The 23,434-nt window shown below is 41.5% G+C and overlaps 1 protein-coding gene across 2 annotated transcripts; it reads left to right on the forward strand.

The window, feature by feature from the left end:
* Positions 1 to 611: 611 nt before the first annotated feature.
* On the forward strand, positions 612 to 22,031 carry LOC117733601 (oxysterol-binding protein-related protein 2-like). 2 transcript variants are annotated; one of them, XM_034537376.1, is made up of 14 exons: positions 612 to 693; positions 8,903 to 9,267; positions 11,895 to 12,006; positions 13,581 to 13,656; positions 13,767 to 13,901; positions 14,492 to 14,589; positions 14,693 to 14,875; positions 15,046 to 15,153; positions 16,379 to 16,468; positions 16,764 to 16,884; positions 17,161 to 17,286; positions 17,513 to 17,636; positions 18,060 to 18,150; positions 19,046 to 22,031. In XM_034537376.1, the coding sequence occupies exons 2-14, from the start codon at positions 9,231 to 9,233 to the stop codon at positions 19,146 to 19,148; spliced, it is 1,404 nt and encodes a 467-aa protein (XP_034393267.1). In that variant the 5' UTR covers positions 612 to 693; positions 8,903 to 9,230; the 3' UTR covers positions 19,149 to 22,031. The 2 variants fall into 2 exon arrangements, with proteins under 2 accessions (XP_034393267.1, XP_034393268.1); XM_034537377.1 differs by lacking the exon at positions 612 to 693 and adding an exon at positions 3,369 to 3,453 and having other exon boundaries at positions 19,046 to 19,148.
* The last annotated feature ends 1,403 nt before the right edge of the window (positions 22,032 to 23,434 follow it).

Here is a 23,434-nt window from a genome sequence, read left to right on the forward strand (position 1 = left end):
CACCATTTTTTTTTACTATCATCACCATCATCATCATCATCATCATCATCATCATCATCATAGTCAACTGCTGGCAGGCAAAATCCACAGAGTCATCATGAGCAGATGCACACATTCCAGTCATTCTCATCATGTTCGGTTAATCTTGTTTAGATAAGAAAGAGATCAAGAATGTGAAAGCATCAGGGAGTGTTGTCGCCCGCACATGTCCAGTATCACCATCAAAACAAAGTAGTTCAAAATACTAGTGAGATCAAATTATTTACTGGGATGTGTGATCATATGTCATGAATCCGGGTTTAAGCTATATATCATTGATATAATTGATTCAGTAGTTAATAATAATAATACAACTATACAAACAAAACAATGGTGTGACTTGTTACAGTAAGGCTCAGACGGCAAAAGATCCATAACATGAGACAAAAAAAACAAAACCACTACATGTATTGTATATATTTTGTGGCATTTCTATTCTACCGCCCATTCATCGTGTTTATTTATCGTGTTTTTTTATTGGGCGAGCGTTCCGCACCGTACAGCCGATTGGACGCGGACCATGTCTGTCATTCAGCTAACCGCGCCCCCACTTTCCAGTGACTTCCGCTTCTGTGTCAATCCGAAGCTACACACTAAAATTCCTGCTCACATCTCTGGACTTGTCAAAACATTCACTCCGCACACACCGCCGAGGTAAGGCGACAGACATTTTACTTTGACTACAGTCTGCTGTTCAAGGCCACCACGTCAGCGCGTGTTTGTTCTCACAAGGAAGGCGCTAACTATTGCTTGTTAGCCACCTTTCTTTTCTTCTTTTTTGTTTTGTTTAGCCCGCTCGCTAACGTTAATGCTAGCTGTCAAAAAGGCTCCCTGGCGTCCTGTCAGAGTTGGCACCGTCCGCTAGGTTCATGTTGTGGAGGACACGCAGTCTCCCCGTATGCGTATTTAACGACCTTGTTCTCATTTTAAACGGCTGGTCCATGTTAGTTAAGTTTAGCTTTGTCAAGCTAGAACAGTTACTAGAACAGTGTGTGTGCTAATGTTAGCAATCAAACGGGGCACGGGAGCGTTATTCAGTCGTCAGTGAGGATTTCATTCACAACAAACAGCTTGACGGTTGAGTGATACATTCATATTATTATTATTATTAATAATAATAATATTAATAATATAATAATAATAATAATAATAATTAATAATCACTACTGTTGGTAACCAGGCTCTTTCTAAACGGTAGTTTTAAGTTGTCTGTTATGGCAGCGGTGCGACTGCCCGAAGTGAAACGTGAGGGAGACACTTGAAGACCCCCCCCCCCCAAAAACTGAAACAGTCCTTTTCTGTTTTTTTGAGGGGGGGTTTCTTTGTGAGAAACCCGTCAGAGTCCCCTGTGTGAGAGAGAGATTGTAAAGGGTTGCCATGGATAACTTATCTCAGGTTAAAGAAGGTTAAAGTCGCCTCCTATCAGGTCTGATGCCTCAGCACACAGTGGGAATGTTCCCCTGCCTGTTTGGCTTCCCACCGCCTCCATCACCACGCAGATCCGACTGGCACGAAAGACTCAACAAAGCTCTGTCTTTTTCTATGTTGGTGCACTGGAGGTCAATGACACAGCGGGCGGTTCATCTGCCCCCAGAGGAAGACATGGTATTGCTGCAAACAACTGGTTTGTGATGCTGCTGTTGCTGATGATGTGTTGTCCTAGAGAGGGATATTGGTTTCCACAGCCAGTACACGGAAACATACAGTTATACACGTAGCAACACACGGCGATTCCACGAATACTGGGAGTCTCTTCAGATACCAACATCATGTCGTTTTAGTACAATACCATTTTGACTACCACTGGGGAGCCTGGTATTGGCATAAGGAGCTGATACTTAGCTTTTTATCCGGTTGACATTAACGGGACACTGGATTGGTAACAATTGTTGCTAGACACACAATACGTGAAATGCTTTGATTATATTCAGCACTCTGCGTTGATAAAGTTGAAATGCAAACTGGACTACTCACAGTTCAGTTTGACCAAAAACAATTATTATTAAAGTGATTGATTGGCTGTAATGTAATTGTGTAGGTGGTTGTTAATTTAAATCAAAGACATGTTTTTGTTGTGGCTTCTATAACCATAAAATAAATAACTCGGGTAATTTGTTTGTCATTATTCTTTTAACGCAATTAAAGAAAATGAAGCAGCAGACACCTGCTGAGTTTACTGCTTCATTACTTTGTTGTTTTGTCTCGATTTCCTCCTGGAGGTGCCTTAATTATCTCTTAGTTCATTGCAATGGTGATGGGCTCCAGTCTATGTGTAGATTTTAGAATTTCCCAAAATGTGTCACCTACTACCTTAAATCATATTTCCCCTAATACAATTAGCTGCTGTGTGAATCGTTAAATATAATAAGGCTGCATGAGGTTTTTGTGCTTCTCACATCTGCAGTGTGTTTGCCACGTGGGGATAAGGCAACGTTTGTGCTACCACTAGTCCAGGCAACCATCCAGGCAACAGAGAAACAATGCTGTATGAATAATGTATGATGCGAGTAGGGTAACGGGGAGCCAATCTGCAGTCTGTCTGACACACAGCCATTGTATTGTTTCGCTTTGTTTTTGTTTTTGGCTCATGGTCATATGGAGTGCATGCTGGTCAATGGGGACACACTTGTGATAATAGTAGATATAGATTTTGATCTGTTATTAATTTCCTGACGATATTATAGGGGGGAGGAGTGCACATACTGCAAGAAGTGTGATTGGGTAGCTCGGTTTTCGTTTTACTTTCCATCTTTCCTGTTTTGTTTACTGTTAGTGAAGACAACATCAACAAACACTTCTCATTCTTCAAGATGGGCTCTATAATGTTCTCATTTTCAGTAACACAAGACAACAAAGTATTATGTGATCTAGCAAAGTTGCACTGCTGCACAAACCGACTGAAAGAATGTAAACACAACTTGTTATTGTAGGATACACCTTGAAAGCGTTTCTCGTCCAGATAACGTGAAAACCATTCGTTCAGAGCTGCGCAAGCAATTAACAGGTTAAAAAAAAAAAAAACTAAATTGGAAATCCGTCCCTGCTTAATAAATTCCAGCTTCACCAGATTCTGCCAGCTGAACCAGTCGTATGTCCGCACGGTCGAGAACAATGTTGATCGCAAAAGTTGCCTCACAGTTGGCAATTAAGGGTGTACACACAAAAGAAGTTTTGAGGCAAGATGCTGAGCTGGCTTTCTATCTTTAAACCTGTGTGACAGTAAGACTCATCCATGCAGGGTTGACTTCTGACCAGGTATCAGTGGAATGCACACTACTGTGTGTGTGTGTGTGAGTGTGTGAGTGTGAGAGTATATGCTCAGCATCCTACTCGGAATGAGACAGTGTTTTCTTTCCTAAAGGGTTTAAAACTAGCCGGAGGACTACAAGGAGGATATACCCGTCAACACAACACGTGAGCACGGCTGATATTAAGTCTAGTTCTCTAGTAAGACAAAAGTAATTGTCATTGTTGGGCATATGCTAATTTGTCCTTCCGTGCTTCATCCATCCTTATTTAGCACGCGTCGAAAGAACACATTAGACAGGTTTCGTCTGGTTTCAGGGCAAAGTGGCTCAAATCGTTGAAGTCTTTATTTTTGACATCCTTGTATTTCTTTGCCCTTCAAGTTCTGTGTATGAACTGCTACTATCATGTGTTTGTGTTTGGGAGGAACAGTGTTTGTCCCTTTTGTGCTTTACTTGGTGTCTTCATCTAAGGCTGAATGACGAGGATCAGTCTTTCTCTCTCTCAGTCTTCTTGGTGGATATTTTTTGAGTGATGGTACAACATTATCTTCAGTTTTTCACTCTTTACCGTCCTCACGATTCAATGACGGTTCACCTGTCAACAATTTGCGCGCATAACGATTCTCAATGCATCCTAATATTTAGCATCTTGGATATTGTATATTGCTGCACATGGCTTTTTAAAAAATCAATTAATACACAAGCTTAGTCTTATGATTGAGATCGAATAAATTTGATTTCATACTCACAGTCGTGCTTTGATAAAAAGTAATTTGTGGGCTATTGCCATTTAAACTCTTTCTTGGTAATGGTCTTGTGATGTGTATTTCCTACTGTAACTTTGCAGTTAGATTATTATTATTTTTTTTTCCTGCATCATGTTGTCGGTGAGATTGGAGACAACTCTCAGATGTAGCACCCATGTTGTTACATATAAATGTCACCAGGTCATAGATGCAACCTGACAGAAGTGTGTCTAGTCTTGTTGTTTAGTTTGTGCACCAAAATGTTGGTGAGACGAGAAACTAAGTGCAAGGATGTTGGTCAACAAACCTTTAGCAGTTCTGCTATATTGGAAAGGGATAGTGAGAGAGAGAGGATTAAATGCAGCAAAGGGCCCGCATCACTGCGATAAGGAGGACTTGATACATGCTACCGGGGTGCCTCGATTTGGCCCTTTTAGGAATCTGGATGTTAGGACTCACAATATAGCAATTAGCAAATAAAGCTTTGTTAGCTTGCTCATTATTCAATAACGGCACAAGAAATCCATGAACAAATATTGATACTGTTTTCGTTGCAATCTGCATGAACATTGAGCAGCATAAACTGCAGTTGAGAAGCAGAATAACATCTCCATAAAGGTTCAGGGGCTCCTGAAAAGAAGAACCTGCTGTGGAAGAGGAGCAGCTGCCCGTCCTGTGAAGCCGCTGGTCTGGCCGGGCAGGATTCTGTTCACATGAGACACGAGCTCGTCACTAAACTCCACCAATACTGCATTTGTTTCAGGCAACTTTAATTTAATCCGGCATTCAACCCTTTGTGTGTTTCAGTGTGTGTGTGTGGGGGTTAACTTGAATTGTGGTATGCGTTTCACAGTCTGCAGAGGTGTGTCACCTATTGAGGTGTGTGTGTGTGTGTGTGTGTGTGTTGCTCAGCACTGTGCTTCGTCTCGCATAGCAACAGCTCTTGTCTTAATTTCGTTCACCTCGTCTCTCTCTCTCTCTCTCTCTTTCTCTCGTTTGTCTGTCTGTGGTCCTCTCTCTTTTTGTCCCTGTGGCTTTGGATGTTTTTTCGTCTGCCCTCAGAGGACAGCGGAGACAGGCGTTGCTAGGCTAGTGTCTGTACACTGCACTCATGACTGGAACTGTCAGGTCGCTAGGTTTGTCTTTTAAGGTTTTTAAATTATTGTCAGTGTTGTTCTTTGCCATGTTGCCAGTGGAAAGCTTTGGTGTTACCTGTTTTCTAGAATTGACATGTGATCATTTTAAGTGCCAATAGGGTTTAAAGTCTAATGTTAACTAAATACATGTGAGCAACATCACGTCACGGCTCACAGGCGCCTCGACCAGAGCGAGCGACATGATCTGAGAGTCGAATGCAGCCAATCAGAGAGCTCTCTATCCCTCTCGGTCTGTTATGAAATAGAAAAGCAAGTTGATTTAAAGAAGTATTATTACCAAAATAAAAATTAAAACGCAGAACAGGTTTTAGTGTGTACAAATAAAATGAGTGTAATACTGGCTTATCACAGGGATATGGGAGTGTTTAATTGAACAGGTTTCATCTGTTGCTGTTGATGCTGGTATCGGATTCAAAGAAATATTTGTTCCACAAAAATGAGTCATCTTAGCAAGATTCATTCCCCGATATTTCATGGCTTCTCAGTTCCTGTTTATTTTCAGACATGCAAACCTAATTATTGAGCTCTCCATGTTGAGTGTTCCCCCTCAACCAGGACTCAGATCCACTTCAAGGAGCTGTTTATCACCTTAAAAAGGCCAATGACAGCCTCAGGGTCGTAGTTCAGCCAGTGGTCGTCATCCTTTTTTCTCCAGTTTCTCCACAAAATCAGAAGATATTTTCTTCTCTCTTTTTTTTTATTTTTGAGAATTCATTGTATAAATTAATTTAATTTGGATCAGCCAACCTGACGTTCATAGTTGGATAGAATAAGCAACGGGTCAAAATGCAGTACATCTTTTTTTTTTTTGTGTTAGTGTCAGAACTAATAATTCAGTCCATTGCGTCAAAGCAATAATACAAAATAAATGTCAGTAACTGGGGGAGTGCAGCTGGGCAGATGTTCATGCTCCATATTTCTATATATGAGAAAATGCCTGAAAGAGTATTTGCTTTGCACACATTGAATGGCTCTGTTTTGCCCTGTCGAAGGTTTTAGTTTTCTCTGAAATGATACACCAGTTGAACACTTTCTTCATAATAGAAGAATATCCCTATTATGTGCAGAATAACACTTGGGCCACTTGTTTCCTGTTTCTTTCGCGTAGACTCTGATGATCTCCGCAGCACATTGGTAGAACACGAGTACTGAAGCACTCATGAAATATGCGGGATAACGGTTATCACAATTGGACTTGGTCATGTTTTGGCACACAAACGGGACTCGAGGGGGAAAACTGTCTTTGTATCCTCAGACTCCGGGGACACAAGTCTGACCACTGTAGATTTTAAAGAGTAACATTTAAGGTTGGACTTAAAATTAGCTGCTCGAACAATTGAATACCAGTTTGTCATCCATTCTGTCCACCTTATCTATTGTGAACACTGAGGCCAAAGTTCATTTGTGTGCTGAAGGCGTTCCCTATCGCTGGGGAGAAGTAAGAACCCTTCCACTGTGTAGAAAAAGGCAGAGTGGAAGGAAGGGAAAAAAGGGAACAAGCACTGTTCTCTCCCCCCCACCCCCCCCCCAGGTTCAGCATTTCACTTTCATAAATGAATACCTGTCTCAAAGGATCTGACTCTTTTGGGATTTAATTTCACCGCAGGTATGTACAGATTTTGTAATGCTGACAAACTCAGAACTAGTAGATGGTCGTTCAGTGTTTCCATCGAAGAGCAAAGCTATTTTAAGTAGAAGAGCAAGTGCAGATGACATTAAGTGACTGTTGTCAATGGGATTGATGAGCCGTCGTTGAATCGTTTCTTACACTTAGAATTAAGAGCCTGAAAGCTGTTGTTTGAAATCATGGAGGAGCCGAAAGACAATGAACCTTGAGACAAAGAGGCTCAGTGACATTTCGTTTCAGACAGTGACCCGGTCACTGTCTTTTTAGGGTTGGAAAAATGTGCGTGTTAATTATGTTCAGCATATTACTTCCTGAAATGTAAACATGTCATTTGGAAATTCAGAGGCTGAAAATAGAGACGTGACCACTGTTTGAAGGACATTTATACACGTTTTAGTTCGGTATTAGTTTCTGTAAACTTGCTAATATAATCATCATATACCTAAACCATATCTTCTTCACCCAGTTTGAGGAATAGGAACACGGCTTAACGCTTTTTTTATGCCTCTGTGCCGGCAACAGCCGTGGCCTTAAGTGCTATATTTTGGTGTCCGATACAGACGTGTGAACGTAATATCTCAGGAATGCCTTGAGCAAATTTTTCAAATGTGGCACATACCTCAAGGTCAATGTGACCTTGCATTTACTGTGTGTTAGAAAAGAGATGAAAATGTATCACGCCAGTTGTGTGCGACGTCGGGCATGAAGGTCATAGTGTAACAAATGGATAAATCATGTGTATTTATTTATTTAGTCACTGTGAAGTGGGCCGTGTCACCAAACAATGAGTACATGATATAAATTAAATATTAGCCTTTTTTATACAGCAGAACAATGTAATGTGGCCGGAAGGTCATCGGTGCCTGTCGTGGCGGCAACCCGAGAACCCGGTGGTGGACACCGGGGGTGAGGGAAGCCGTCAAACTGAAGAAGGAGGCCTTTCGGGCCTGGCTGGCCCAGGGGTCTCCTGAAGCAGCTGACGGGTACCGGCGGGCCAGAAGGGCTGCAGCGGCATGTTGCGGGTGAGAGGGAGGCCTGGGTCGGCCTGCTGAACCTGCTGCCACCGCGACCCGACCCCGGATAAGCGGGTGATAATGGATGGATGGATGGATGGAGAACAATGTGTTCTGCTGACAGCGCAGTGAAGCATGTCTTTCCAAAAAAATCTTAAGGGTTTAACTGTCTTAACTGACTACTTTAGATGCTCATGCTTGTGTTTAATCACTTCACCCTGTGGAATATGGTTCATTGTCATCCTGACACCGTTACTCACTGACATTTAACTGGATAAGAAAGTGTCATCTATGGATAGCGCTGCATGACGCACAAGGACGATTCAATCAAAGGCTAAATGTTGTGTTTTTGAAAGCCAATTTAGTCCAATGTTGAAGGATTAAATGCACACCGCTTGCTCAGCGACTAATTTCTGGTCAGCCTAATATTTTACAACAACAAAACAAAAAAAGGCTGTGATCCAGATTTATTTCTATTACTTGGAACAAACAAAACAAGCAGCCAAACAGAAAGTTGTTTCATACGTGGTGGAAAACAAACGTCAAAGGCAGACATTGAAGATTAGGAAGAGCTGTAATCAATTTGTCTTCCTTTACAAATTGATCCAGCACAGAACTTGTGTAATTTTGTATTCATGCCGTTTCATTTTGTAATGAATGGTTTGTAACTATATTGAACTTCTACCTTTTTTTTCGATTTTTGAATTTGAAAATAAAAAAAGCCCATTGGGGCACTTGAGTTTAAAAAGATGAAGAGCCAGACAGGAGACAACAAAGACCCAGAATGCCGGTTGCATTGGTGTCCCCATTATGTAACTACTGGCCTATAAAAGTCTCTGTTTGCAGTCAGCGGGCCATGATGGAAAAGACTGTCACTCGGCCAGACCAAGCAGATTTTCAGCTGGTAGCCTAGATAGCAAAGGACCCTTTTGTGCCATCTGAAAACTTAAAATAACACTGATTATGACTACTAGTTGTCTCTTTGGCTCTTGGTACAACAGGATTCACAGTAAAAAAGGGACTGTTGGACTCAGAAAGTCAATACTGTGTTTGTCTTCATGTGTCTCTACAGGTCACTGATTTACTTCTCATCAAAGCCAAAGAAACACAACCAGAACCCAAAAGTTACATAATTTGTCCGCGGGCCGTCGGGGACTCAAACAGCAGATCGGATCTGATCGACATCTCCTGGTGTTATTCTGCTCTGGCCAAAGCATCATTCTGAGTTTTGGACGTTCCCTGGATATTGACCGAACGTTGTGCTGCTTCCGTGGTGACACTCTAGAGGGACCTTGATTGACAGGTCTCCCTCCAGAGGAACGCTGAGGGGTCGCCGCCAAAAGGAACATGTGCTAGAAGTTCATCTGTCCTCAACGACCGGTCGCCTTTGACTCTAGAAGATGAACAATGAGGATGAGTTCTACGACGCCGTCACAGGTGTGTGTGTGTGTGTGTGTGTGTGTGTGTGTGTGTGTGTGTGTGTGTGTGTGTGTGTCTTAAATGACTGTTGTATTTCACAAGCCAAACATATGTATTGATTATGTTTACTTGGATCTAATTTTGTCATCATCAGAGATTGTGACCCCCGTTTTTGCTGCAGGAGGCTGCCATTCCTAATTAGATGGCCTGTTTTTGTCTCCATAGAAGCATAATACTATCCAATGGAACTCAACCTGCCTTAGTCTAATGATTGGTTCAATAATTCAGAGGTCTGCTGTCTTGCGGTCATGATCAGTAATTTCAACAACATACAACAGTGCTCAATTACAGGGGAACATCATTATTTTATTCTATCCATTAGCCAGAGAATGGATGACTTGGGTTATCAGTTGGGAAAACCAGTCCACAATCAGCACATACCACTCTTCATCTGATACCACGTCTTAAGGAAGGCTGTTAAATTTCAATTCAATTCAGTTTATTTTGTATAGCCCAATATCACAAATTACAAATTTGCCTCAGAGGGCTTTACAATCTGTACACATACGACATCCCTGTCCCAGGACCTCACATCGGATCAGGAAAAACTCCCCAAAAATAATCTTTCACAGGGAAAAAAGGGAAGAAACCTTCAGAGGAGGATCCCTCTCCCCGGATAGACAGATGCAATAGATGTCATGAGTACAGAATGAATACATCCTGACTTGTATTTATGATGAACTGGTTTCGGATTTCCACTACTGTAGAGAGATTAGACAAGTAGTCATCCAAGTCGACACTCATGGGATGCCATGCATGCTAATGTTACAGGGCCTGATATCACGCATTAGCTAATTACAAAAGAGATTAGCTGAAAACAAGTCTACAGCTGCTTTGGCCTCACAAGGAAGCTGTATGTGAGTCCAGTGTCATCTTGACTATTGACTATGAGAGGCGTAGCTTGACTGGCATTCCAGAGGTCTCACTCGCCAGTCTGTGGAGGGGTGGACTTTGAACAGATGTGTTTCTTTGGAGAGCAATACTTCCTTGCCTTCGCTTATGGAACTGGCTGAAACACACAGAGGTAAAAGTCGTACCATGGTGAGAACAGCAATGGATCCTGGGATATGATTGAACACTTTACTGTGATAGAAACATGAAGGTTCCCAGCCTCTTGTGTCCATTTTGAATCGTTAATAGTGTTCACGTTGTTTGGAAGGTCAGGGCGAAGCAGGGTGTTGCTCTCTGTCAGTAATTACGAGCGCCATTGTTTTTGTACCCTTTAAAGTCGGGTGTGTACTTGTCGGGTGATCTTGCTGACGCACAGCCATTGTGAGGTCTTATTCAGGTTGTTATTTTCATGCAGATCTAAATAAAAGATGCACGTGTGTGTTAGTGTGAGTCGGCCTGTCTTTGTGCCATCATTATGATCATCTTACTGACCAGGGACAGATGTATTATTCATTAGTGCACAGGGGTCAGCTGTGATCAGCACCAGGTGGCTTCCAGCTTGGCCTTATTGTCTAGTTTTTCTTCCTCAATGGGCCTTTAATTTAATATAATAGGTGTTAATAGGATTGAATTAAAATGACAATATTGGTCTTGGTGATTTACAAAATTTTTTTTTTATTCTATCAGTTTCAAGTCCAACAATGAGTTGCAGAGAGCGAGACTACATTATCTTTTCATCACAGAGCTCTGCTCCTAGTGCCCTTCATGACCGCATGTCATTTTGTATTGTAGCACATTTACGACGAAGCTTCGGTTTCACGTTACCTTTTTTAAGTTTTTCTGATTTTTGAGTGAAAATGTGCATGTAGTGAAGGGCTGTTCAATAATATTCTGTTCCTCTTCCCGTATTATGTATTCATGTCAGAGGCCTTTGCGATACCTTTTCATGTCAAATGGTTCACCTGATATGGTAACAATACATAGCTGATACCTGAGTAAGCGTGTTTACTAAATGCTAATGAATACTTGGGACTATTTAAAGCTGTTTTTAAGGCCCCACCTCAAGGTCATCACAGCTCCACCCTGCAGCACATGACACTCATGCTTTGTTGATGTTCTGGTGGTGGCGTGGGTGGAGGTCAACCCCAGGACATATTCTCATAAACAGTTTCTGCCTATTTAATCCCATGCAGGTGTCCTGATGTCAGGCCAAGTAATGCAGCTTTATCTACAACAAATAGTCCAAAAAGGTTGACTGACATCAACAGAAATACATATTCAAACACCACACTTAGCCTGGTATTTACGGCATCTTGAAACTTTGGAATCTCCGCAGTGTACAGAAAAAAAAAAGACACTTAGTATTAGCATTTCTAAAGTGACCCACTGCTGTGTCTGTGAAAAGGTTTGTCAGTGTAAACAGCTCCAGGCAATTAATACAATTTGCCAGTCAAAAACAGGCAAGAAGTTCCTGATTGCAAAAATGGATGCAAATGTATGTAGTTAGCAACATTTGACCCCAAATCTGACTGCCAGCAAAATAGAAAAATCCTGATGTGTCTCTATGTGTTTTACTTTCTATGTCTTTTACTTGTTGCTTTTTTAAATCACACTATTGAATGAGCAGGTGTTCTGCAAAGCACGTGGCGGGATTTGTTGTAACCGTGACCCCTCTGACATGGTCTGTCCCACAGGCCTGGATTCTGACGAGTCCTGTGAAGGGGTGTCGGAGGCCAGTTTCAAAGATGCCAGCAGTCAGAAGAACAACGGGTCGGTGCCGCAGGAGAACGGCGTCAAGAAACACAGGTACGGCTGCATTCCTGCGCCACATTCCTTCTGCAGTGTGTGTTTGTCGCTGCGTTTACATTTGGTCCAGAAAGTCTAGAAGCCTCCCACTGAAACCAGAACAGTGTGTTTGGGCAGTGTCACAACTCCTACTGGTTTGGGTGGGATGTTTGTTTTATGAACCCACAATGACATGTCTTTACTTGAACATCCTGGGCTGTGAGGTAGAGATTGTTAACTTGAGAGGCAGCTTTGTGACAGTACATATGGCAATCTGTAGAAAACACAGGACACACTGGTGTTGTACTGTGTGTAGCGTGTAGTGTGTAGTGTCTGTTCTCAGGTAGATTAGGGCTGATTTAGGAAACTTGGTAGGAAACAAGGAAAGGACAGAAACATTTACCTGAGTGAGGAGGTGTGGTTAACCCTGAGGCATTCTTTTTAAGAGGTGCGATTGGTTAAGAAAAAAGACAAAAAAGCATTTAAACATACTTGGTGTGATTAGGAATACTATTATTAATCCACAGTACAACTTTAAAATTAGCCTACAAAATGTTTTTCAGCTTATTCACAGCCATATTTATTTGCTTATGTTTGTTTACCATGTTGGTAATTTTAATGTATTGGATATCAGCTTTCATCAGTTTATGTGATTGCTGGCCAGTTTATAAGTAGCGGCGTTGGTTGGTGTATGAATCTATAAATCTATATCTAAACCTAAATCTATAAAAAAATTTAAAAAATGTCAGTGTTGTGCTCACCTTCAATTTTGGCGTTATCACGGTTTAATATGCAGCGTTTCATTGACTCAGAGTCACTCAGTGTTTGGAGAATATTTCTTCTACCTCTTTCTGTCCACCATTTTCTCTTCTGCTGAAGGAACTCTCAAGCCTCTTGAAAGTCCTCCTCCTTCTCCTAACAGTGTTTCACATCAGGAGCTCTCTTAAGGACGGAGATGCTTAATTAATCATCTTTTCTTTCTCCCAGGATCTTAACTGTAGGAAGAAATTCATAGAAAAACGTCCTTATTTTAAGAATACTTTTGGAATTTCGTCACGAGGACAACTCTCTGTACTTGGAAGCTGTATTCCTAGAAGTAAAGGTCCCGGGGCCGTATTCTTTGCTGATGTAAAAAAGATAGGAGCTTATTTCTGTCAGTGGGGGAAGGACCTTGTTGTCTGCAATTTCCACACAATGGAGACCCACTCATGTGAACAAATCTGTCTGGGTCCACAATCCTCAAAATATGATAACAGAGGTCAGTTGAATGTCTTACTTTGGGGTCCTACGATTCTGTTCCAGTCTACATGTTGCAGTTCAGGCCTGCTAACAGACCAGACAGACCACATGCTCCGTTTTCATTGTGACCAGTTTGTTAGTTCAGATACTGTTGGTACTGATACACACAGAGAGAAGAAAGCCCCTTCCCTCTCTCATGCTTCCTGTTGGTATCAGAGTTCCTGACAAAACCAATACGATGTGTTTTAACTTAAAGTCGTTCTACAACCTTTAGGGTGTCAGTTGGTCAAGAGATGCCAAAGCTCATCCCTTTGAGCAAACCTGCATGTCATTTCTAATTTCTCTTTTAATTTCAGGACGTCATTACCTGCGGCCATGTTTTCTAGAAGCACTGTCAGTATCTGGAGCATCCTGAAGAAATGCATTGGACTGGTGAGGACTGGCTGTGTCATGTTGTTCATTGGTTCAGTCCGTAAGATCACGTGAGTGTTATTCTGTTCAGTAAAATGTAAAATACAGACTTTGTGTTGCGCTTCTCACAGGAACTCTCAAAGATCACGATGCCCATCGCCTTCAACGAGCCTCTGAGCTTCCTGCAGAGAATCACCGAATACATGGAACACACTTACCTCATCAACAGAGCCTGCTCTCTGTCCGACTCCAGAGAGCGCATGCAGGTCAGGCACGCAGACACGTCGTCTTCAGTTCATCACTGTAATATAACTGAAATAATAATAAAAAATAAACATTTAGAATGTTTTTACTGTACCTGTGTGCAAGTTTAGATTTTTTTTTCTTTAAGCATTAACACATTTTATTTCCAATTTTCTTGGCAAATAAACGACTCAAAATAATATTCAATTTCAACAGCAATTTTACTAAACAATACATTCTGTCATGTAAACAAATGGAGCCCCGTAAACAAATCTTTGTTGAGAAATGTTCAGCAATCAGTACTTTCAGTCCTTTTCATTGCAGTTTTGACTGATATGCTCAGTTGCTAACAATCAGTAAACGTGGTGTGATTAATGAAATACATGGGTTAAATATTATGAATTAGTAATGACCAAGGATGGAAATAATTTAATTTGACACTAGTTAATCACTTAATTCACTGATCCCCCTGATGTGCACACACACATACACTAAGCCCAGCTCCAAAGGATTAATATGACAACATGCAATACACACACACACACACAAACACACAAATCTAGACATTGTCATGTCACACACTCACTAACATCCATAAATTGTGTGTCTTCAGGCAGTAGCTGCTTTTGCTGTGTCAGCAGTTGCGTCTCAGTGGGACAGAACTGGAAAACCCTTCAACCCTCTGCTGGGAGAGACTTATGAGCTCACCAGGTACAGACACACGCACACACACACACACACACACACTTACACACACACTTACAGAATTACACACTTTTCACTCTTCGTTTGTCTTCTCGAATGCCCTCTACAGAGAGAATCAGGGTTTCCGGCTGGTATCGGAGCAGGTATCCCATCATCCCCCAGTGAGTGCCTTCCATGCAGAGAGTCTGGTCGGGGACTTCGTCTTCCACGGCTCCATCTACCCCAAACTCAAGTTCTGGGGCAAGAGTGTTGAGGCTGAGCCGAAAGGGACCATCACACTAGAACTACTCAAGTGAGTCCAAAAGAGAGCTTGTGTGCTCATATCACAGCTTTGTGATCTAAAATCAGTTCCTCATCTTTTATTTTCTTATTCTGCCCCTCCCTCTTTTATCACCTGTGTCATTCTTTCATGTCATTGTCTTCTTCTCTATTCTTCCCTTCCTCTTTTCTCCTCTCCCCCAGGCACCACGAGGCGTACACATGGACTAACCCTTACTGCTGTGTCCACAATATCATCCTGGGGAAGCTCTGGATCGAGCAGTACGGCACCGTGGAGATAGTCAACCACAGGTACACTATGCATGGGAGATGTAGTCTGATGTAGGTTCATAACCGTGTTCATTTTTAGGCACAAGTGCAGTTTGTTGTTAACAAAACTGACTAAACATATGGTGACCCAAACATAATTGTTTTATAGTTGGACAAATAATAATACCTAAAATAAACTTCAAGTATTTTCATTGATTGACTTCACAATTGTTTTTCTATTAATACTTTAGTTTATACGATATCAGAAAATAGTGAAATGTTTGTATATGTTCCATCAAACAGTCCAAACACTATATTCAATTTACAAAGAGATACAATTAAGAAAGGCAGAACATTCTAATTTGGGAAGCTGGGACCATATATGGTCATTTCTGCTTTATAAATTCCCTAAACAATTAATAATATCATATGTTAGGATTCATTTTCTTTTCTGTGACTCTAATATACAATAAAGTTAATTTAAAGGGGAGTAAAGCTTTTATTGGTGCTCAAGAGCGACCACATCATCGTCGAGCCACACACACACACACACACACACACACACCCACACACACACACACACACACACACACACACACATATACACACATATACACATACACACTCTTCACACATGCTTGTCCAGAGTTTTGACTCTTCTTAGTCAAGTTTAAATAAAACGCGTTCACTGTGACGCTGTGATATCTGTTACTCACAGAGCTGTCTGACTTCAGACTGCAGCTTGTTTACTCTCTGGGTGTCTTCTCAGACCTCAGACCTCTCTGGTCTCGTTAAACCTTTGTTTATCCAGGGAAGCTCTGCAAGGCTTGCGTTATTCTTATTTTCCGTCACGCATTGTGTCATCTTCACGCTGTAGCACAAGTTCAAGGAGCTGTCAAATCCCAGTGTTGCACAGTTTGCTGGTGCTGAGCTTTACGCTGACCGGATAAGTGCCTCACGTGGACACCAGGGAAGCTTGATGGGCATTTTCTTTCATCACACCACTAAGGAGGGTTTACATTTAAGTAGTCCAATGATGCTCCTAATTGCAATTGGTAAAATGTTTTATTTGATTAAAATCTTGATTACATACTTTATGCACATTCACTATATAAATGTACGTTTAATGTTTTTTTTCATACTCTCTATTAAAACAAAACAACAAAAAAGTTTCAATATGCCATTGTCTAGTAATTATTATTTTACACTTAACTCTTTAAGTGTAAAACGTTGATTGGTTCTTCTTCTCTCCTCTTTTCTCCCGCAGCACTGGAGACAAGTGCGTGTTGAATTTCAAGCCCTGTGGGATGTTTGGCAAAGAGCTGCACAAAGTGGAGGGATACATCCAAGATAAGAGGTGAGAGTTTGGTTTGTTACGATGTCACGTACGATATGTGTATCCTATTATTTCATATGTGAAGTTCGCAAAGTTGTTACACTAATCTGGTTCTTCCTCATCTCCTCTGTGCGCTCCTTCCTCTCCATTCTTCTTCCCCCATACCGTTTGTTCTTTTTATTCCACTTCCTGTCTCTCCTGCCTTCATCTTCTCTCTCATTTCCCCATATTGCCCCCCATCAATCATTCTTCTTCTTACTCTTCTGTTCTCTCTCTCTCTCTCTCTCTCTCTCTCTCTCTCTCTCTCTCTCTCCAGTAAAAAGAAGCACTGTGTCATCTATGGGAAGTGGACCGAGTGCATGTGGAGTGTCGACCCTCAGACCTACGAGGCCCACAAGAAGTCGGAGAGGAGAGGAGACAACAAGAAACAGAAAAATGTGAGAACAAGTTAGAAAATCTGTGAACCGGCACCTGTTTGTCTCTGCAATCTAAAGGATTACGTTTTTAATGCATTCTATGGTGTCGGCTGTTTTTAAGTCTTTAGCTATTCAGCATTAGTCTGTTTGGTTATTTGGTTTTATTTGTGTGTGTGGCGCCACACGCTTCCTGTAGATAAAGTTTAAACAGAGTCACTTCCAATGAGATGTAAGATGTAATTTACCCCTGAGCGTATTGATTTAAACAGCAGGGACAATGTTGTGGTTTATTTCCAGGAGGAGCAGGAGGGAGCGGAGAACGATGACGCAGACGACATGCCCGAAGTCCAGGAGACGGTTTCTGTTGTACCAGGAAGCACGCTGCTGTGGAGGATAGACTCCAGACCGGCACATTCTGCTGAGGTGTGGAAATAAAAACACACACAATACCGAGCCAGAAAGCCAAAGTGCAGATTATGACCTATTTTAATCAACACTCTTCTGGCAGTCAGTGGCAGAACAGCGATAAGTCATGCCAGATATGGGCTGAATGGGCCTGAAGTTAGCACACATCTTTCCTCTCAAGACTCCATTTACAAACACAAACGCACTCAATGTCCATAATTCAATCTCTCCTTCCTTCCCCCAGATGTACAACTTCACCAACTTTGCAATGTCTCTCAATGAGCTAGAGGGCGGCATGGAGGCCAACGTGTCCCCCACAGACTGTCGCTTCCGGCCGGACATCAGAGCCATGGAGAATGGCAACATGGGTAATTTGATTTAAAAGTCCCTTATCAGTGTTTAATGGAGTTCTGTTTGCCTTGTTTGGCAGCAACGCCCTGCAGAAACCTAAAAAAATCAAAGTACGATCAGAGGTTACATCTGACTGATTATGATCTCAGTAACTGTGAAAAAAACAAAACACTTTCCTGCAATGCTACATTTCTGCGGCTAAAAAAATGCAACCGAAAGTATCTATCTGTATTCTTTGCATGACATGAGAAGTCACTAGACTGTAAGACAATGCTGCCACCTGCTGGGTGTCTGTGTCACCGTCTCTTGTTGATCTCTGTGAGTGATTCAGAAAAAACTACATTAAAATTATAAATATGTCCTACACAAGCCTTTTAAAAAATTTTTTTACTGTGATAAATTGGACAATCGCAGACGTTGTGTTTGTTGCTCTTCTGCAGATGAGGCCAGTAAGGAGAAGGAGAGACTGGAGGACAAGCAGAGAGCTGCCAGAAAGGAGAGGGCCAAGAACGAGGAGGAGTGGTCCACCAGGTGGGAAACCCGCGCATACTAACTCAGTGCTCCCCAGATTTAAACATACAGGTGGTACAAACATCACATGGCAACGTTGCTGTGAGCTTTCACAACAAACTCTTTGGAATTTCCTATTGGATCAAACTGATTACCAAGCAAGTGAAAAGATGTCAAGAGCTTTGTTTGTTAATGTGATGTGGAAATGATACTGTTTGGGATTTTTCAATTTCCCTCTGCTCGCTTTCTGAAAACACACATTATTCATGCAGGTTTTTTTTTTGTCGACCCTTATCGTGCGGGGTAGGTTGAGTATACAGGCACATGAACAACAACAACAACTCCTTGTTAACAGTTACACTACCAAACAAACAGGAATAGTGTCTTGAACAGAACAGATAGCCAAGATAAATACAGTTTTAGGAACCTGTCTCTTGTCTTATTGAATATTTAAAATGAGACAACTAATTACGATAGCACCGTTCTGAATTTTTATATATATGACTATTTTTTGTCATACCCAATCCTGCTCAGAGTAATCTCCACTCGTCTGGGGAGGCAGTCTCTCCCTCGCTGCAACCAACACAACCACTAAGCTTTATGCAAATGATACAACATGCTTTCACCAATATGCAAATGAACGTATACCGTCTTTTGTTGACTTTCGGGGGTTCGTACTAGATACTTTCATTGAAAAGGAGTTGGCAACATGGCACAGGACACACAGCATTTTGTTTTCCACACTGGGGATAGCTACCGGGGGGAAACAAACCTGCGATGCTCTTCCTGTTTTGCTTGCACAAAGGTTTATGCACGTTCTTTGTGCCGAAAATCAAGTTTGTTTTTGCATTGCAGTGCCCATGATGCACTGAGCGGGTACATTCTGCAGTTGTTCATCTCTGTGTGTGTCTCTCAGGTGGTTTCAGATGGGCACCAACCCGTACACCGGCTCCCAGGGCTGGCTTTACAGCGGTGGCTACTTCAATAGGAACTACCAAGACATACCTGATATCTACTGAGAGCCCGCTAGCCATCATCCGCCTCCTCCTCTATATCCTGCAATGACCTGCCTGTCATGAGATGGGGAGAAATGTTAAGAATCCACGTACCCATCTTCATCTTCATACTCGTCATCCTTAAACTGACCGACACACCCAGCACAATGTGGAAAGACTTACAGTCTTCAGGTCTTTTTTTTTTTTTTTTTTTTTTAAATCTTCTTCAAAGTGTGTGATTTCACATCACGTAACGACCAGCACATCTTTCCCATCTCTCTGCCCCGACCATTTTATTTCTGACCAGTCTCAGCGGCAGAGAGCTGGACCATGTGAAGTGACATTTAACGGCCCCCCAAACCCACGGACCCGAATCTGAATGTTTACCGTCTCTACAATCAAACTCTCCCCACCTGCCAAGCTTCTGGACAACGACGTTTTCAAACCCTCGCGTGTGTCATTAATGAGGTAAAAACACTATAATCACGTCGATGGATTTATGGACATGGACGGACACCCAGTCAGTGCGGAAATCAGGGATGTGAATGCTCCTTTGACTGAAGAAGAATCCTGAGGATGCTTTTTCTTTTTTTTTTTTTTTTTTTAAGCTCAGAAAATAAATATAGGTGATATTGTACACTTTAAGAAACAAAACTATAAAGAAATATTGGTTTAGAATACTGGTTTAACCAGTCGAGATAAATCGATTGCAAGCATGAGCTCATTACTGTCAATGTGTCGTCTCCCTAAAACATTTAGTATCCAGCCTCTTATTAACCTCCTGCTTAGGGTTTATGTATTGAAATAAGTCAACGACTAAAGAAAAGGATGTTCTCTCGACGGCAGAGTGGAATCTCCAGCTGGACCAGACCAGAAACCACATGATGATCTGATGCTCTCCTACAAGGCATCCGATGAATGAATGGAGCACAGGTTCAGGTGTGACTGTCGTCTCGGCCTGTAGCCTCTCTGTGTCTGTAAAAATCAAATAGCATTGTACAGGAGGAAGAACGGCCCCCAGTGAATGCTGGAGGGCCGGCCCAGTGTTCACGACACGCTGACCTGAATGTTTACGTGCAGCTCGGCTCACTCTGCTGGCTGCTAAGTCACAGCTGAGGGCTGCTGGGACTCAAAAACAGGCTTCACGCAAGTGCAGATTTGTCCTCCTCTGGTTGGTACATCTCGTGTTTAAAGGCACATTTCTGTACCCCCACCCCCACAGGCAGGCCAGAGGTTAGGGTTCCCCAGCTCCAGGACACTTTGCTGGGGGTGTGAGCTGTAAGTAACAGCAGCGTTACATCCATCGTGGGAATGAGTGTATAAATATGTACAGACACTTATTAAGTCACGTTAACTACAAGAGAGGGAGGGAATTTGCTGTTATGAGTGATGGGAATTTAATAATGGGAACCCCTCAAGATTGATACTATTAATAATCTCGCTCACTAAGGCATGATTGAAAAAGCGTAATATAATGTAACATGTTAGATGTTGCTGGATTGATGGATAGAGGTCACCTGCAAAATGTCACTGAAAGAAACACTCAACGAGATGCAATGTTATTTAAAACAAAGCAACTACAGACATAAAATGACAACAACACACAACGTCTGTAGTAAGGCCAGTGGGGTCTATTGTCTTGTAAAAATTCTGATACTGACTGTAGTAAAAAAGAAAAAGAAAAAAGAATTAACATGTCAAGCACTCTAATGAATGTCAGCACAAAAAGTGAAAGTAAAAGAGCCGCCCCTCCAGAGGGACAGCGGAGTGCAAACAGCTGTGTGGACGGCCGTCTGCTCACGTCCTCTGGAGTCCTTGATCGGCTGCTCCGCTCTCGTCGAAGCAGACGCCCTCTTGAGGCCGCGGGGCTCGTTCCTGTGAAACATTCGCTCGTCTCGCGCCAGGATTTTTAATTCCATAAACGTGCGATGAACCGGTTTCACCGCCTCGACGCTTCACATTCCCCGCACACCTGCTTGCACTGGCGAGAACTAGTTTTTGTTGAAAGAAAAATGGTAAACCGCCTTCTAGGTTACATTCCTTTTAAATAGCAATGGAGAGAAGCTGCCCGTTGCGGCCTTCAGAAATCTTCTTTTTGAAGGCGCTCCATTTTCACGCCCTTCAGTGCATTCAGGAGCTAGCATGTACTTCACAACACCAACTCTATGCAACCTTTGCACCTCAACATCAACAGTACACAACAACAACAACACAGACTCACCTTTAATAGCCAAATGATTACTTTAGTTTATATTAATATATTCCAAACAATTGGACATTATTATAACCATTTTGGGGACTACACATCTTGTATCAACTTATAGTTTGTGTGTTTAAAAATCTGTCATGCTTAGTGCCTCCTTTCATTCCCTTGTTTGTGTATTTTGTTTTTATGTTTATTATTTATGATGTTTGAGGTTTTTACGACATAATTCAGTTGTACGTTTTTTTTCTTCTTCTTTTGCTTATGTAGCTTAATTTGATTATCTCAATTAAATTAAACTAAAGATGAACCGGGGTTGTTTAATAGAGTGTAGTCGGGGCTTGAAGTGAACGCCACTCGCCGGTGTAACGCTTGCACGTGTTACCGCGGCCGCCACATCTGTCGGAGCCACTAGCCAGTAACGTGTGTCGGTAGAGTTGTCATTGAAAAAAGTTATTAAAAATCAATCGCATGAACACTGCTTGAGTTGAACGAATGCTCCAGTGGTAAAGGAACCTAAACAGGAAGGAAGTAGTTGACTGTAAAGTCGTCCCAGCTGAAGTGGCTCAGTTATTAATCTAGATCTGTTGCTTTGAGTGTTGGTTCTCTATAACAAATGTCTTGTTGAGTTTGACCCTCCTTCTCCTGGACTGTATCATGGGCTTGTCGATGTTTTATGTGTACAAGTGCTGCACAGAAGTAATCACGAGCAAAAAGGCATATTGTTTTGTGCAATTGATTTATTTTTTTATAGTATTTAAGCAATTTTTGGTGAGAACATTGTACCAGCGGTTTTATTTTCAGGTGGGGGACTGTAAGGGGTCATGTCCAATCTGTGGACAGTTTGAGATTAATATACGAGGGGAAATGTCTACTAATAAAATCCTAATTTCAATTTATAACCGCGTCTCCTTTTTCTTTTCTTTTTTTTTGGCACAACTCCGATTACACACACAGATTATCACATGATCAGTGTGACAGCTGTAAAATACAAATAAATGTGTGTATATATATATATATATATATATATATATATATATAAAACATATCAGTAGAATATTAAAAATAAAATAGCTTTCTTTTGAATTACCGAACTTCCGAGATAAAACAACAGGGCGTGGTTTCATAAAGATTTAGAGACGGAGGCTCACTGATAAGCACAATTGAGTATTCTGTGTAACATATGACGGATATGCAAAACAATAGTCAAACAACTAAAATAAGAGCTGACACAGAAGTTTTTTGTTTTTCTTTATTTGTCTTTTCTTTATTTTCCTGATTGAAATGTATTGTAAGGTCATAATTTATCATTCATCACATTACATGGCATGATGCACCAGGTCTACTACACCCATTTACAGGAGGAACACACGGAAACATACACAAGGTTTTACAATGGGGGAACAGGAAGTCAAGCTCATTGCACTTACAACAGTGAATGGAACACTTTGTAATCATTTTTACGCTCTCCACCTTTTTCTGTGTTTTGTTTTCACCCTTGTTTTTTTCATTCAGTTGGGTTATCACATGATATCTTTTTTTAATTCTTTTTACACATCTCCATTGTCCAATTCGCCATCTCACCCTCTTCATCTCCATCTCCCCAAAAATTACATGGAAGCCACAATATTTTCCCCACTTTTTTTTTTTTTCTTTCTTTTTTTTGATGTCATCTCATTTTACAAACACAACATGTATAGAAACTCTACACCGACCAATATGTTTTTAGCTATTTTCTTTTTCTTCATATCCGAATACAATATATATATATTTTTTGAATGAGTCTTAAACAGTCCGCACGAGCCAGCCACATACGTACACAATTGTGTCAGTTATTATTCAAATCAACAAATGCTCTGGTTTGTTATGTAGGTTTTGCAGTTTTTATGCACACAAAGCACACGTTGGGGCAGGGAGGTTCAGGCTTGCATACGCTCCAGCTTGTGTCGCTGTGTGTGGTGTGCAAAGGCCTCTCTCGTGCCCGAGTGCGTGTGTGTGTGTGTGCGCGCGCGTGTGTGTGTGTGTATGTATGTTGTGGTGAGTTAGCATGTTTGAGATTTACACATTGTAAAGAACATGTCCTTCGTTTACATTTTGTTGTTCTTTC

Source organism: Cyclopterus lumpus, chromosome 7 (assembly GCF_009769545.1).
Source record: "Cyclopterus lumpus isolate fCycLum1 chromosome 7, fCycLum1.pri, whole genome shotgun sequence".
Taxonomy (NCBI): domain Eukaryota; kingdom Metazoa; phylum Chordata; class Actinopteri; order Perciformes; family Cyclopteridae; genus Cyclopterus; species Cyclopterus lumpus.

Bases quoted from the DNA above. Each gene is read 5' to 3' on its own strand.
- LOC117733601 (XM_034537376.1), top strand. From the start codon at position 9,231: ATGAACAATGAGGATGAGTTCTACGACGCCGTCACAG. The intron at 13,657-13,766 runs GTGAGGACTGGC...CGCTTCTCACAG, and splicing joins TGAAGAAATGCATTGGACTG to GAACTCTCAAAGATCACGAT. The intron at 14,876-15,045 runs GTGAGTCCAAAA...CCTCTCCCCCAG, and splicing joins ATCACACTAGAACTACTCAA to GCACCACGAGGCGTACACAT.